This window comes from Filicampus tigris, chromosome 4 (genome assembly GCF_054856515.1).
Source record: "Filicampus tigris isolate MCC_2025a chromosome 4, RoL_Ftig_1.0, whole genome shotgun sequence".
NCBI lineage: Eukaryota > Metazoa > Chordata > Actinopteri > Syngnathiformes > Syngnathidae > Filicampus > Filicampus tigris.
Window position 1 is genome coordinate 28,485,516 of NC_141220.1, and position 11,319 is coordinate 28,496,834.

At 47.9% G+C, this 11,319-nt stretch overlaps 2 protein-coding genes across 5 annotated transcripts; one reads left to right on the top strand and one right to left on the bottom strand.

Annotated features, from left to right (window-relative positions):
• Positions 1-150: 150 nt before the first annotated feature.
• On the bottom strand, positions 151-2,211 carry c4h15orf40 (chromosome 4 C15orf40 homolog). Of its 2 annotated transcripts, none has more exons than XM_086029205.1 (4): positions 1,760-2,211; positions 1,281-1,407; positions 557-684; positions 151-486 (listed from the first exon to the last, which is right to left on the bottom strand). In XM_086029205.1, the coding sequence occupies exons 1-4, from the start codon at positions 1,868-1,870 to the stop codon at positions 397-399; spliced, it is 456 nt and encodes a 151-aa protein (XP_085885331.1). In that variant the 5' UTR covers positions 1,871-2,211; the 3' UTR covers positions 151-396. The 2 variants fall into 2 exon arrangements, with proteins under 2 accessions (XP_085885331.1, XP_085885330.1); XM_086029204.1 differs by having other exon boundaries at positions 557-732.
• On the top strand, positions 1,217-11,262 carry glsl (glutaminase like). Of its 3 annotated transcripts, none has more exons than XM_086029201.1 (21): positions 1,217-2,857; positions 3,113-3,213; positions 4,271-4,323; positions 4,643-4,739; positions 4,823-4,955; positions 5,099-5,165; positions 5,241-5,353; positions 5,608-5,737; positions 5,823-5,884; positions 6,548-6,708; positions 6,779-6,837; positions 6,918-6,962; positions 7,076-7,134; positions 7,213-7,279; positions 7,354-7,404; positions 8,365-8,559; positions 8,621-8,752; positions 9,168-9,260; positions 9,359-9,420; positions 9,497-9,637; positions 10,334-11,262. In XM_086029201.1, the coding sequence occupies exons 1-21, from the start codon at positions 2,814-2,816 to the stop codon at positions 10,419-10,421; spliced, it is 1,953 nt and encodes a 650-aa protein (XP_085885327.1). In that variant the 5' UTR covers positions 1,217-2,813; the 3' UTR covers positions 10,422-11,262. The 3 variants fall into 3 exon arrangements, with proteins under 3 accessions (XP_085885327.1, XP_085885328.1, XP_085885329.1); XM_086029202.1 differs by having other exon boundaries at positions 8,365-8,541; XM_086029203.1 differs by lacking the exon at positions 4,271-4,323.
• The last annotated feature ends 57 nt before the right edge of the window (positions 11,263-11,319 follow it).

Genomic DNA, 11,319 nt, shown 5'->3' on the forward strand with positions numbered 1-11,319 from the left:
AAAAACTCAATACTTTTTCTATTTAAAAAAAGTTTTAAAAATGTATTAATATAAAAAGTCACTGACTGGAACTGAGGCTACCCACAGCAAAAAAGAAAAAAAAAATACTGTTATTAACAAAGTTGAAGTAATCGTGAACACAAGCAGATGTCACATGATTTAGTATTTGTTTTATTTTAACAAAATGCTCAACCCGCCTTAAATTGTCACTATAGAAATAAAAACGCAAAGGAATGGGGAAAGTTGAGAATAAGTGGCCAGCTTTTAAAAAAAAAAAAAACAAATTGAACACGACCTGCAAGTGCCCCCTGGTGGACGAGCCCAGTCACAAGTAAGGTCTGGGTCAAATGACAAAGTACAGTCACGGTTGGTTTCCATGGTGATACGTTCTGTCAATCATCCAGCCGCCTTCCTGAGCCTCATGAGAACTTCTTGGGCGTCGAGCGGCGAATCCACGCTGACCACTTTATCTCGTGACTTGTGACCCTGGCGGACGGCGGCGGAGACAAACGTGAGTGACATGGCGCGCGTAAACTCCCGGGAAAGTGTTGCGGACCTTCTCAAGAGACACGCGGCTCTTCTTGACGTCCAGAACGTTGGCCAGGAAGCTCAGCAGCTCGCTGTTTGCCTCCCCGTCCGTGGGCCGCGCCGCCACGGCCACGCCCACCGCCTCCGAGCCAACGTCTGTGGCGCATGCATACACAAAGCGGTGTATCAAATGTATGCTGGCACCTGAGGTCATACATCATCGCGTGTAACATGACAAGAAGAGAGTCACTATAGTCATGTCATTATAATGCAAACTTGTAACATCAAATAGCACTGAGATGCCACGTGACATGTATGACATTACATGTAGTTGTGACATACCGGACGTCACATGTAAATTGATGTCACACCTGTTACATGTGATTGTTGCATGAAAGAAAGTCAGACATATTCATGACATCACAAAACAGTGTGACATGTTGGGCATAACATGTGAGTTGTGACTTCATGTGACGTGTATGGCACAGTGTGTAGTTGTGACATCACACATGACGTATCGTACGCGTCGCCTTGATTCACATGTAACATGACAGGGAGTCTCAAATTTATGACATCACATAACGGGCCACTTGTGACGTGTATGATACCGACATGTAGTATTGTTGTGACCTCACATGTACTTGTAATGCCACATGACACTGTATGACATCACGCATATAGCCGTGACGTAACTTTCAACGCAATGTCACATTTGACTATGTGTGAGCCGTGTTTGTCGTTGTCATGGTGACCTGTGACGCTGTTGTGCTTAGCTGCAGGCTTGACGTGCACTTTGATGGTAACCGCGCCGCTCGAGTTTGCGCCCACTGGGCCTTCCTGGTGAGTGTCGTCCACCCCCACGGTCGGAACACCTTTCACCTGTGGCACACAAACATGCTGTCAATCAACTATCAACACGCGGACCCTCACTCATTTGCACTCACTCGCATATGCAATAAATATACACACACTATCTCTTTTTTACCCTCACACATATGCACATGTACACGCTCATAGTCACACGCCAGAAATATACACGCACACTCATTTTACAAACTCACTCACACATGCACACGCAAAACACAAAGTGACGTACGCGTAAATGTACGTGTACTCGACACAGTATGGAGAAAAGTAGATGAATTTCGAACATGATGTATTTTTTAAGACACGTTGGACAAACACATACATGCATTGAGCTCAAAATGACTGTTGGAAGTCAACAACTCACCGCTTTTTTGGGCATATTTGTCTTTGTGGCGTGCTGAGCACGGTTAGCATAGTTAGCACGCGAGCTAGCACACAAATGAGCGAGTAAACATCGAAAAGTCACGCGTGACATGTCACGTTACGCAAATGAAACGCCATGTTTATATGTGACATCCAAACGGCTGTGTTATTACTAATGCGGCCAGTCAAGCCTGGAGAGAAGCACGACGCTGACGTCATCAAGAGGCGACTGCGTCCTTGTTTTGCGGAAATTTAACGTGACGACTAAAAATAACTTTTGTAGAAGCGTGTTTGTTCGCTCTTAAGTATTTCATTTTGTACTGTACGCTCCAAAGACTATCATCACGAGAGTGACTTTAGAAGCTTTGCACCCTATACCGTACATTAACGACACTGACGCGCTTAGCGTTTGTCGCTAAAAGCCACGCGGGCACAAATCGTAAACAAAGTCACTTCCGCCTGTACATTTTCGCTTCGCTTCACAATAAAATGTGATTATTGGAGTGATGTCGATTAGGTCCAAACATTTTTTTATTTAAAAATCATCTGTCTTGACCTGAAGTTAATAAGTCACACGATTGTGAAAATGTGATCTACAATTGCAACATTAATTTGTGAATGAGTGTGTTTGGGCCAGTATCTCAGTGCATGAGTGAGAGAGGGTGTACGTATGAGAGAGTGCGTGCGCGTGTCTTATGAGTGAGTGAGCATACAGAAGTGTGTGAATCTGTTAAGACGTGTGCGTGTATGTTTGAATGTGATCTGTGACTGAGTTTTAGTACATATCTTTGTATGTTTATGTATGCGTTAGCATATAGTTATGCGTGAGTGCGTGTGTGAGTGTGTGTGTGTGTGTGTGTGACTGAATGTATCTATGTGCATGTGCGTGAATGTGTGTGTGCGTGTTGAACGAGGCGTGTCTTGTGTGGTACTTTCTTGCTGCCAGCTCGTCATTCATTTCAGAAAAGTGCACTGCAGACGCATAACTCTGCACTCGACAGTAACCACACAACACAGCTACTACACTAAGGTCACGCACAATAACGGAGGCATCGATGGACAGGCCTGAGACAGACTCAGACGACACATCTTACATGTGGTGAGTTTTTTTTTTTTTTTTAAGTTTTTGGTCCGCAACACAACTGATGATGCGCATGCGTGTAACATTTGTGTGTAGCTTGGTTAATGTGTGTAACATGTAAGGTGTATTGTGTCCACTGTAAGGTATGGACAATCTGGCACATGTGAGGGGGCATCATGTTTGCACTGGGCACCAACGCAAACATATACCCTAGTTCAAAGGTGTGCGTGCGGGTGTGTGTGTGTGTGTGTGGGGGGGTGTGCGTGTGTGCAGTTTACAGAGAAGTTCTTCTCTGAGGCGAAAATGGAGGAAGCGTTACGGAGGTCTGGATGGGAACAAACTACTCGAACCTCAACAAGACACACACGCCACAGGTACGTCACTCACCACAACGATGTATGTGTTTACATGTACAGGTAAATATGCGTGTACGCGTGTGTGTGTGTGTGTGTGCTTGTAGTATGTTTGGGTGTACACGTATAGGGGTGTATATGTATGTGCGTCTTGGATTTTTTTGTGTGTAATGGTTAGAATGTGTGTCTTGTATGTTTATTTGTGCGTGTACTTCTTAGTGTGTGTACATGTAAGTATGCGTCGGGTATTTTTTGTTTGTGTATATTTGTTAGTAAATGTGTGTGTGTGTGTGTGATAGTTTGCATGAGTGCATGTACATGTAAGTGTGTACAATTTGTATGAGAGCTTGTAAGAATGTGTGTGCGTGTGCATGCACTCTGCAATTAGTGGCTAGCAAAGCATGTTGGAGTGGGCGGAGTCTGTTTCTAAAGTCAGAAAACGACCACAAAGCGTCTGATTGGCTGCGGAAATGCCCCCTCACATCCTGTAGGCGGCATGCCAAGGGTGGGGCCGACGGGGTGGGGAACCCGGGCAACCACTTGAGGGGGGGGGCATCCACAGCTCCCCCCCAAACCAGTGGCTGTAAATCTAAATTAAGTTGGAAAATCTGGAGGGTACAGTACTTTTATCAAAACATCACGAAACAGAATGTAAAGAAAGAAACGTGGATTTCATACTGGAATGCCCGTTAACAACGTGACGCTCCTTCTGCGCGAGTCTTGGCCACCAGGGGGCAGTATGATAGGAATCATTTTCCGCAGTGGATCAAGAATGTCTCCGTGACTATTGTTCTATTGTCTTGCTACATGTGACGCTGCACCGTTTGTGTTCATTTACCTGTTGCTTCCAATGAGGCTAATTTTGTCAGCCTGTCTATGGTGTTTTGCACTGTGTCTGAGCATTAAGCTAGCGGACTGTTGTCGGGCACTCCCAACAAAGAAAAAAAAAAAATCAGCCGAGTAACGGCTCAGGTCTCCAAAAATGTAAAAGTCGGGTCGGTCGTATTTGACGTCGTTATTTCTTTGGATTGTTTTTCTGTGCTGTGTGTTCTTTGTAACGTTTTGTCGTCCCGCGCAGAAGACGGACACAAAATGGACGACGGCAACGAGATGAGCGCTGCTGACGAGCAGGTGGACCTGTCTCCACACGTCTTGCGCACACACACATTCACGCACACACTGAAACGCACACACACGGTTAGCATGATCAAAGCATAACTTTCTGACACGTGGACGGCAAATTGCAAACAAAAGTGAAATGAAAGATTGATAGTTAGCATGCCATGCTACGTGTAGTGATTTAGTGGCTGTGTGTGTGTGTGTGTGTGTGTGCGTGTGCGTGCCTGTTAGCTGCTAAGTAGCAAGCGAGGAGAATGCAAAGTCAAGCTTGTCCATAGCAGTAAACATCTGTGAACACAAGGTTTAGCTGCTGTGTTGTTTTTTTTCCAAGGTGATTGCACAGAGGATTCCGATCCAGATCCAGAAGCAGAACCTCATTCCCGGTTCGGTCCACGAGCCCGTCAGCCTCGTCAGTCCCGGTCCTGCAGGCAAGCCCCAAACCTCAGATCAGAGCTTTGAGCTTCTGTTGTCTCACCGCAAAAAACATTTTGACTTGGTTCTTTCCATTCAGTCGGCCCCGTACCGGCCGGTGGCGTCTACCCGTGGCCCCGCCCCCCTCACGCCATGGTCCAACCAGAGGACAAATGCGGAGTCCCGGTCCGGTCTTGGTGCCCGCCTCAGGAGAATAGCAGCAAACGCAAGGCGTAAGTCCTCTTGGAAGCCCCGCCCCCCTCCAGAAGCACAAAAGAGCTAAAAACAGAATCACAAAAGAACCAAAGCGTCGCTAAAAAAGAAGCCGAACAGAAGTGCAACCGAGCTCCCCTTTGTGACTCTTCCGCGGTTTCAGTGCAGCTGACGTCCTCTTCGATTCATTCGCCTGCGACGGGAAACTCAACAGCAAAAACTTCTTGGACGTACGTGCGCTTCCTCTTCTTCGTCATCCTCAACGTGGTCTTCCTCACGATTTTATGCTTCATCTCACGTTTCAGGCAGTGTGGCATTGCGGCCTCGGGCGTTCCGACGCTCGTCTGCGAGACCTTTTGACGCTTGCCGGCCAACTGGAGGACGCCGAGGGATGTTTGGACAGAAGTGCCTTCCGCAGGTCAGGTCGCACGTCCCGCTCACGTGCGGCGGCGCGCGAAGCACAGTTGACAATGACACTCGTTGACTGTGGAGGGGCGGGGCTGTAGATGGCCCCCTCAGTTGGATGCCCCCCACCCCCCTTTGCACGCCACTATGTACTTCCTGTGTACTTGCGGACCCCCTCTTGTCTACTTCCAGTGTTTTGCTTGTTTAATTCCTGTGAAGCACTTCCAGTCTACTTCCTGGCAACTTCCTTGGCGTGTGCGCGTGTAGGTGCGTATGCGGTGTGGTGTCACTGCTGCTGAAGGCTCTCCAGGGCAGGTTGATCATTCCGGACTTTGCCGTATTCACGGAGGAAACTCACAAATTATTTTCCACGTGTCGCCAGATGTCCTATGTTCAGGTCAGAGGTCGCGCAGTGTGCGTGTGATGTGTGTGCGTGAATGAGAACCTAAAGGGGTTTCATGAGGTCATCTTTGTGTGGTCAGGACAAAGACAAGATGGCCGCTGTCAAATGGGGCGTGTCCCTGTGCACGGTGGACGGGCAAAGGTAACGCGTGCGCACACACATGCACACACGTGTGTGTGTGTGTGTTGATGATGCAATGTTTTTGTTTTTTGTTTTTTTTTTACCTCAATTGAATTGGTTCTAAGAACACGATGCTAACTCACAGGACTGGTTTCTGAAATCATCTTTTCCAATATGTGTGAATTGAAATTTATCCTTTACAACCACCAACCCCCCCCCAAAAAATATAAATATTTTTGCCATGTGTATTTAATTATTTATTTATTTTTTTAAACTCTGTAATCTTGTAATTTTCAAAAAATATACAGTAAGGACATATGTAATTGAATAGAATGGAAAAGTCGATTTTTTTTGCCTCAATTCAATGGACAGCGTGTTGCTCCTTCTGCTGTGTGCGTCTTGGCCAGCTGGGGGCACTATAACACATTTTTGATGTCAAGCTATCTTTATTTTGTGGTTTCTGGGACAGATTTATCATGCTTACGTGATTTCCTACGGGAAGAATCGCTTTGGATTTAGTTTAGATTTAGTTTTTGTCGCATTTTCTGGAATGGACGAAACCACAGAAATTCTCTCAGTTTGAGCCACTGGGAGGGCGCTGCATACGCACGCATCGCAATGATACTGTACATGCACGTTCTCCGCCCCCTCGATTTGGGTGTGATGCGTGTTTGTATGTGTAAGATTATCGCTGGGCGAGTGGGCGTATCCCGTGACCCTGGGCGAGGTGTCGTGGCCGCTGCTGATGGGCGTGGCCACGGAGCTGCTGAGCGCCGAGCGCGTCCTCCGATACGTCGGCGTGGGGGCGGCCCCGCCCTCCTCCGCCTTCCCGCTCAACAAAGCAGGTCAACGTTCACCTTTTACCTCCACCTGACGTCACACCTTCACATTTGACCTCTGACCTTTGGTCCGCAGGCGTCCCCCATGGCCCGGTGTGCGAGTCGGGCGCCATTGTCTGCGCCTCCCTGCTGCAGGTGCTTCAGCTCCGCCCACTCTGATGTCATTGTCGCGTTGTTGTTGCCCTGCCGTCAATGTGATGTCACTTCCTGCGCAGCTGGCCGGACGTGTGTGTGCTGATCAAGATGAGAAGTACGACGCGGTGAGTCAGCAGGACCGCTGGTTCGCTTATTCTAAATGATTGATTGATATCCTGACAAACTCAATGATTGACAAGATGCGATTTATGACCGAGTGACAATTTGATTGGCGCAGGTGTTGAACATCCTGCAGCGGTTGTGCAACAAGGAGCGCGTCAACCTCAACTGCAGCAGGTACGCCAGATTGATTTCAAAATGGCCGACAGAGCAGCTTTTCCACTGATGGCCTTGCGTACGCGTGTTGCGGCGCAGCTACGAGAGTACCCGTGCGAACAACGTTCGTCTCCAGGCGCTCGCGTTCTTCCTGCGAGAGAAAAGGGTAAGCGTCACGGCTGGCGTTTTTGCGCTTCGTGTGACACGCTTCGCGTGACGCGCTTCCCGTGTGCGGCGCAGTGCACGCCGGAGGAGACGGACGTCAACGCCGCTTTGGATCTCATGTTGCAGGTGGGACGTCTTCCTTACACACAAACGTCACTCACGTCGTACTCCTTCCCGTTCTGGATCACGTTCACGTTATGTATGCACAGACGCCGCCCTGAGGGCTGAAGCGCACGTCGGCGTGGCCTCCATATTGGATGTGTCGATGCGGATGTTCCTCGTGGGTTTGATGGGGAGTTGTTTGTTTGTCGGGGAGCGTGTTTGCCGGGGGACTCGTGTTTGCGCCCACGTTCCAAAAACATGCTAGCATGTTAGCTTCACGTACGTGTGATCGCTTGTCTATCGATATGCGACGCGCCTCGCCTCTCGCCCAAAGTCAGCGGTGATCCCGGACGTAAAAATAACCTGGGCTGCTAGTGAAGCCACCGGCGGCCATCTTGGATTGCCACTCACTCAGCACGTCCAACTTACACTGATTTCTGTGCTGTGTTTTCACGTTATTTTCCTTCTCTAAGGTGAAAACGCCACTGCGTGTGTCGTACGCTTGTACCAAGAATACTTGGAGAAGCTCTACATGCATGCACATTTCACCCGCAAGAATGTGATTATGAATATTCTTTTATAAGGTACCGTATATCTCGGAGTGCTACTTAAAAATCGGTCTGCATCGTGTCGTCACAAAAGCAAAGCCCTCGAGGACAAAATTCCCGGCGAAACGTAAACCTAACATCTGTAAATCAGCATTCACCATACTGAGATAATATACTCAAACATTGAAGTTGGAGAGAGACTCAGGACGCCATACTGGGATCCTGGCGTAAAACTCTGAACAGTGTTTAGAGGCAAAACCCAACAGAGGGGGTCAGTAACAGTGGAAACGCAAGATGGCTGCCCTCCGACTTCAGCTGCGAGAGGCCACTGCCAGTCCAGGCTCTTATGCTCTACGTTTATGACTGGCATAGGCCGCCGCGCCGACTTCCTGTTTGACTTTGTAGATGCAACGTGAGTTGTACTTCCTGTTTGCAGTGCTCGTCCACAGAGGTGACGTGCGAGTCGGGCGCCGTCATGGCCGCCTCGCTGGCCAACGGCGGCGTGTGCCCGCTGTCGGGTGATCAGGTGTTTTCGCCGGCGACCACTCGCGGCGTCCTGTCCGTCATGCAGTTAGGCGGGATGAAGGACTACTCCGCCGACTTCCTGCACAAGGTCCCGCGCCCGCGATCGGTGCGCTCGATCGCGGAGCCCATGATGTGGTGACGTTGTCATGAGCATTTCCGCCTCGCAGGCGTCCGTCCCGGCCGTGGCCAGCGTCCTGGGCGGCGTCCTCGCCGTGGTCCCCGGCGTCCTGGGCCTGATGGCCTTCTCCGCCGAGTTGGACGCCTACGGAAACCCCTGGAGGGCCGTTCACTTCTGCCAGGTGGCGCTCACTTCCTGTCTACTTCTTCTCTACTTCCTGTGTGCTTCTTGTCTTCTTCCCATGTACTTCCTGTGTGCTTCCTGTGTACACTTTACAGTCAACTTTTTGTGTACACCTTGTTTACGGCCTCGCGGCTTCCTGTCAACTTTCTTTACTTCCTTTCTACTACACGTGTACTTCCTGTTTACACCCTCTCTTCTTTGTGCGTACTACTTATCGACCTCTACTTTTTATCTACTTGTTGTCTGGTTTTCGTGTACTTCCTGTCAAATTGGTGTCTAGTTCTTGTGTTCGTCCTCTCCACTTTCTGCCGACTTGTCTACTTCTACCGCGTTATATAATTCTTGTCAACTTCTTGTGTACTTCCTGTTTCCTCTCTGTGTACTTCCGCTGCTGACCTTTGGTGCGGTGGCAGGAGCTGGTGTCGACATTTCAGTTTCACGCCTTCGACGTGCGGGCACCATCGCGGCACCTTCACACGTACAAGCAGTGGAAGGCGGAGTCTGAGGTGGGCACCGCTCTCATGTGGAGGCACAGGAAGTGTCACGTGACTACGTCCTGTCCTGTCTCACATGTCGCGCATATTCCTGTGCGCACGTGCGGCAGGGTTACCACATCATGAACGTCCTCCTGGCGGCCTTCCGAGGAGACGTTCGGGCGCTGCGTCGGTGAGTACGGCCCTTTGACCTTATGGGGCCCAACATGTTCTCCGAGCGCGTCATCCATTTACTGCGTGCTGTCCAGCTACTTCCTGTCGGGCGCGGACGTCAACGGCGCCGACTACGACGGGAGGACGGCGCTCCATGTGGCCGCCGCCGAAGGTCACACCGAAGTCATACGCTTCCTCATGAGCAACGCCGGCGCAAACCCCGCCCTCAAGGACAGGTATGCACACACCTTCTTCATATAACATGTACTGTATGTCATTAGTAACAATCATGTGATCATCTGCGTGTTATCATTATCATGTATGTTATCAACCAATCTCCTCAGTCTAGGGCAAACATCCCACCAAATGGGCGCCATTTGTTTGTTGCAACCCTCTCAAAATGAACTTGGATTTATGTCTTTTTTTTCTAAGTCGAAATTGGGTCAAAATCATATTGACCTATTCCGAATGTGTAGCGGCCCGTTTCAGGCAACGTCGTATTTTTTTTTTTTTCCAAGTCAGAAATTCCAATTTAAATGAGCAAGTCCATGAAATATCGCCACATGACACGCATGTATGCTCAAATCATGTTGACACAAAGCATTCAAGCCCAAACATTGCATTTGAAAAATCTTGGGGAATTGTTCACACTTTTCAGAGGAGGGGACAGGACTGAGTGAAAACACAGGCACACAACTCAAGTGGGAATTTAAACGGAATCTGTTTTTAAAATTAAAACACTCCCAGATGTTTCTTTTCAATAATATCATCTCTGTGCCTCCACTAGTCAAAACATGACATTCTGATTCCTATTGCCTTTGTGGAATATTTGTTAAGCAGCAAAGTGTATCAGAAACGTTTTTGTCCAATCATGATTCCTTGCTTGGAACATGAATAAAAGTTGAGTTGTCCTGTGCTCGTGCGGTGTCCAGGTGGGGAAGCTCTCCCTTGCAGGAGGCCAGGAGGCACAAACGCCAGGGGGCGCTCCAGCTCATACAGCTGCTGCAGGGAACCACGTGACTGACCTGCGCCAAGGCACGCCGTCAGCTCTTAACAGCAGTTGAAATATGAACTCTAGAAATGGCATTAAAACATTACAACACTCTCATTTTTTTAAATATAATTTTTAGCTGACTGCAAGATGGACCGAAATGAATTTTGTCTAATAAATAGAGTACAGTATAATACAATAATTTGTGTAAAACAGCTAAATTAAGGCCATTAAAAAATAAAGGAAAACTCTCCAAAGCAAAACAGCTTACACGTGTTCTAAAAGGAGTAGGAGGAAGTATAAACGTATCTATGCCTACCCCCTTATATTTCACATAGCCCAGTCTTTAGGAATATTCATATCTGTACATAAAATAAAATATATTATCCACAATATTCCAATTTACAATACTGTACATCTCGTGCAACTATACCATAATTTAACCACCAATCTAAAGTTAGCGATAATTGAAAAACAAAATATGAATGTATCATCACAAAGCCATCAATATAGCAAAATATTCCCACCTCCATTTGACTAAATAATACACCTTACACCCTTATTTCCCCCAGTGAACTATTCATATTCATATAGTGTTTGTACTTAGCATCATCTTCCCGATAACTTCAAAATCATAGTAACATGCTACAGCTAATTCCCTCCATCCATCCATTATCCAATTCGCTTATCCTAACAAGGGTCGCGGCAGCTAATTGCAATATTGAATTTATTTTTGAACTGACTGATGGTTGGCCATTGCTGAAGTCTGACAAGACAACAACGTTGCTTTGTCTGCGGTCTCCAATCGAATTTGCACGTTTCAACAGGAAGTCACGTGTGTCGATTGGATTAAATGACTTGTGACTTTCATTTTGTCTTGTTGACTTCCTTTGCTCACATTGACGTGCGCACACTCACGATAAATGA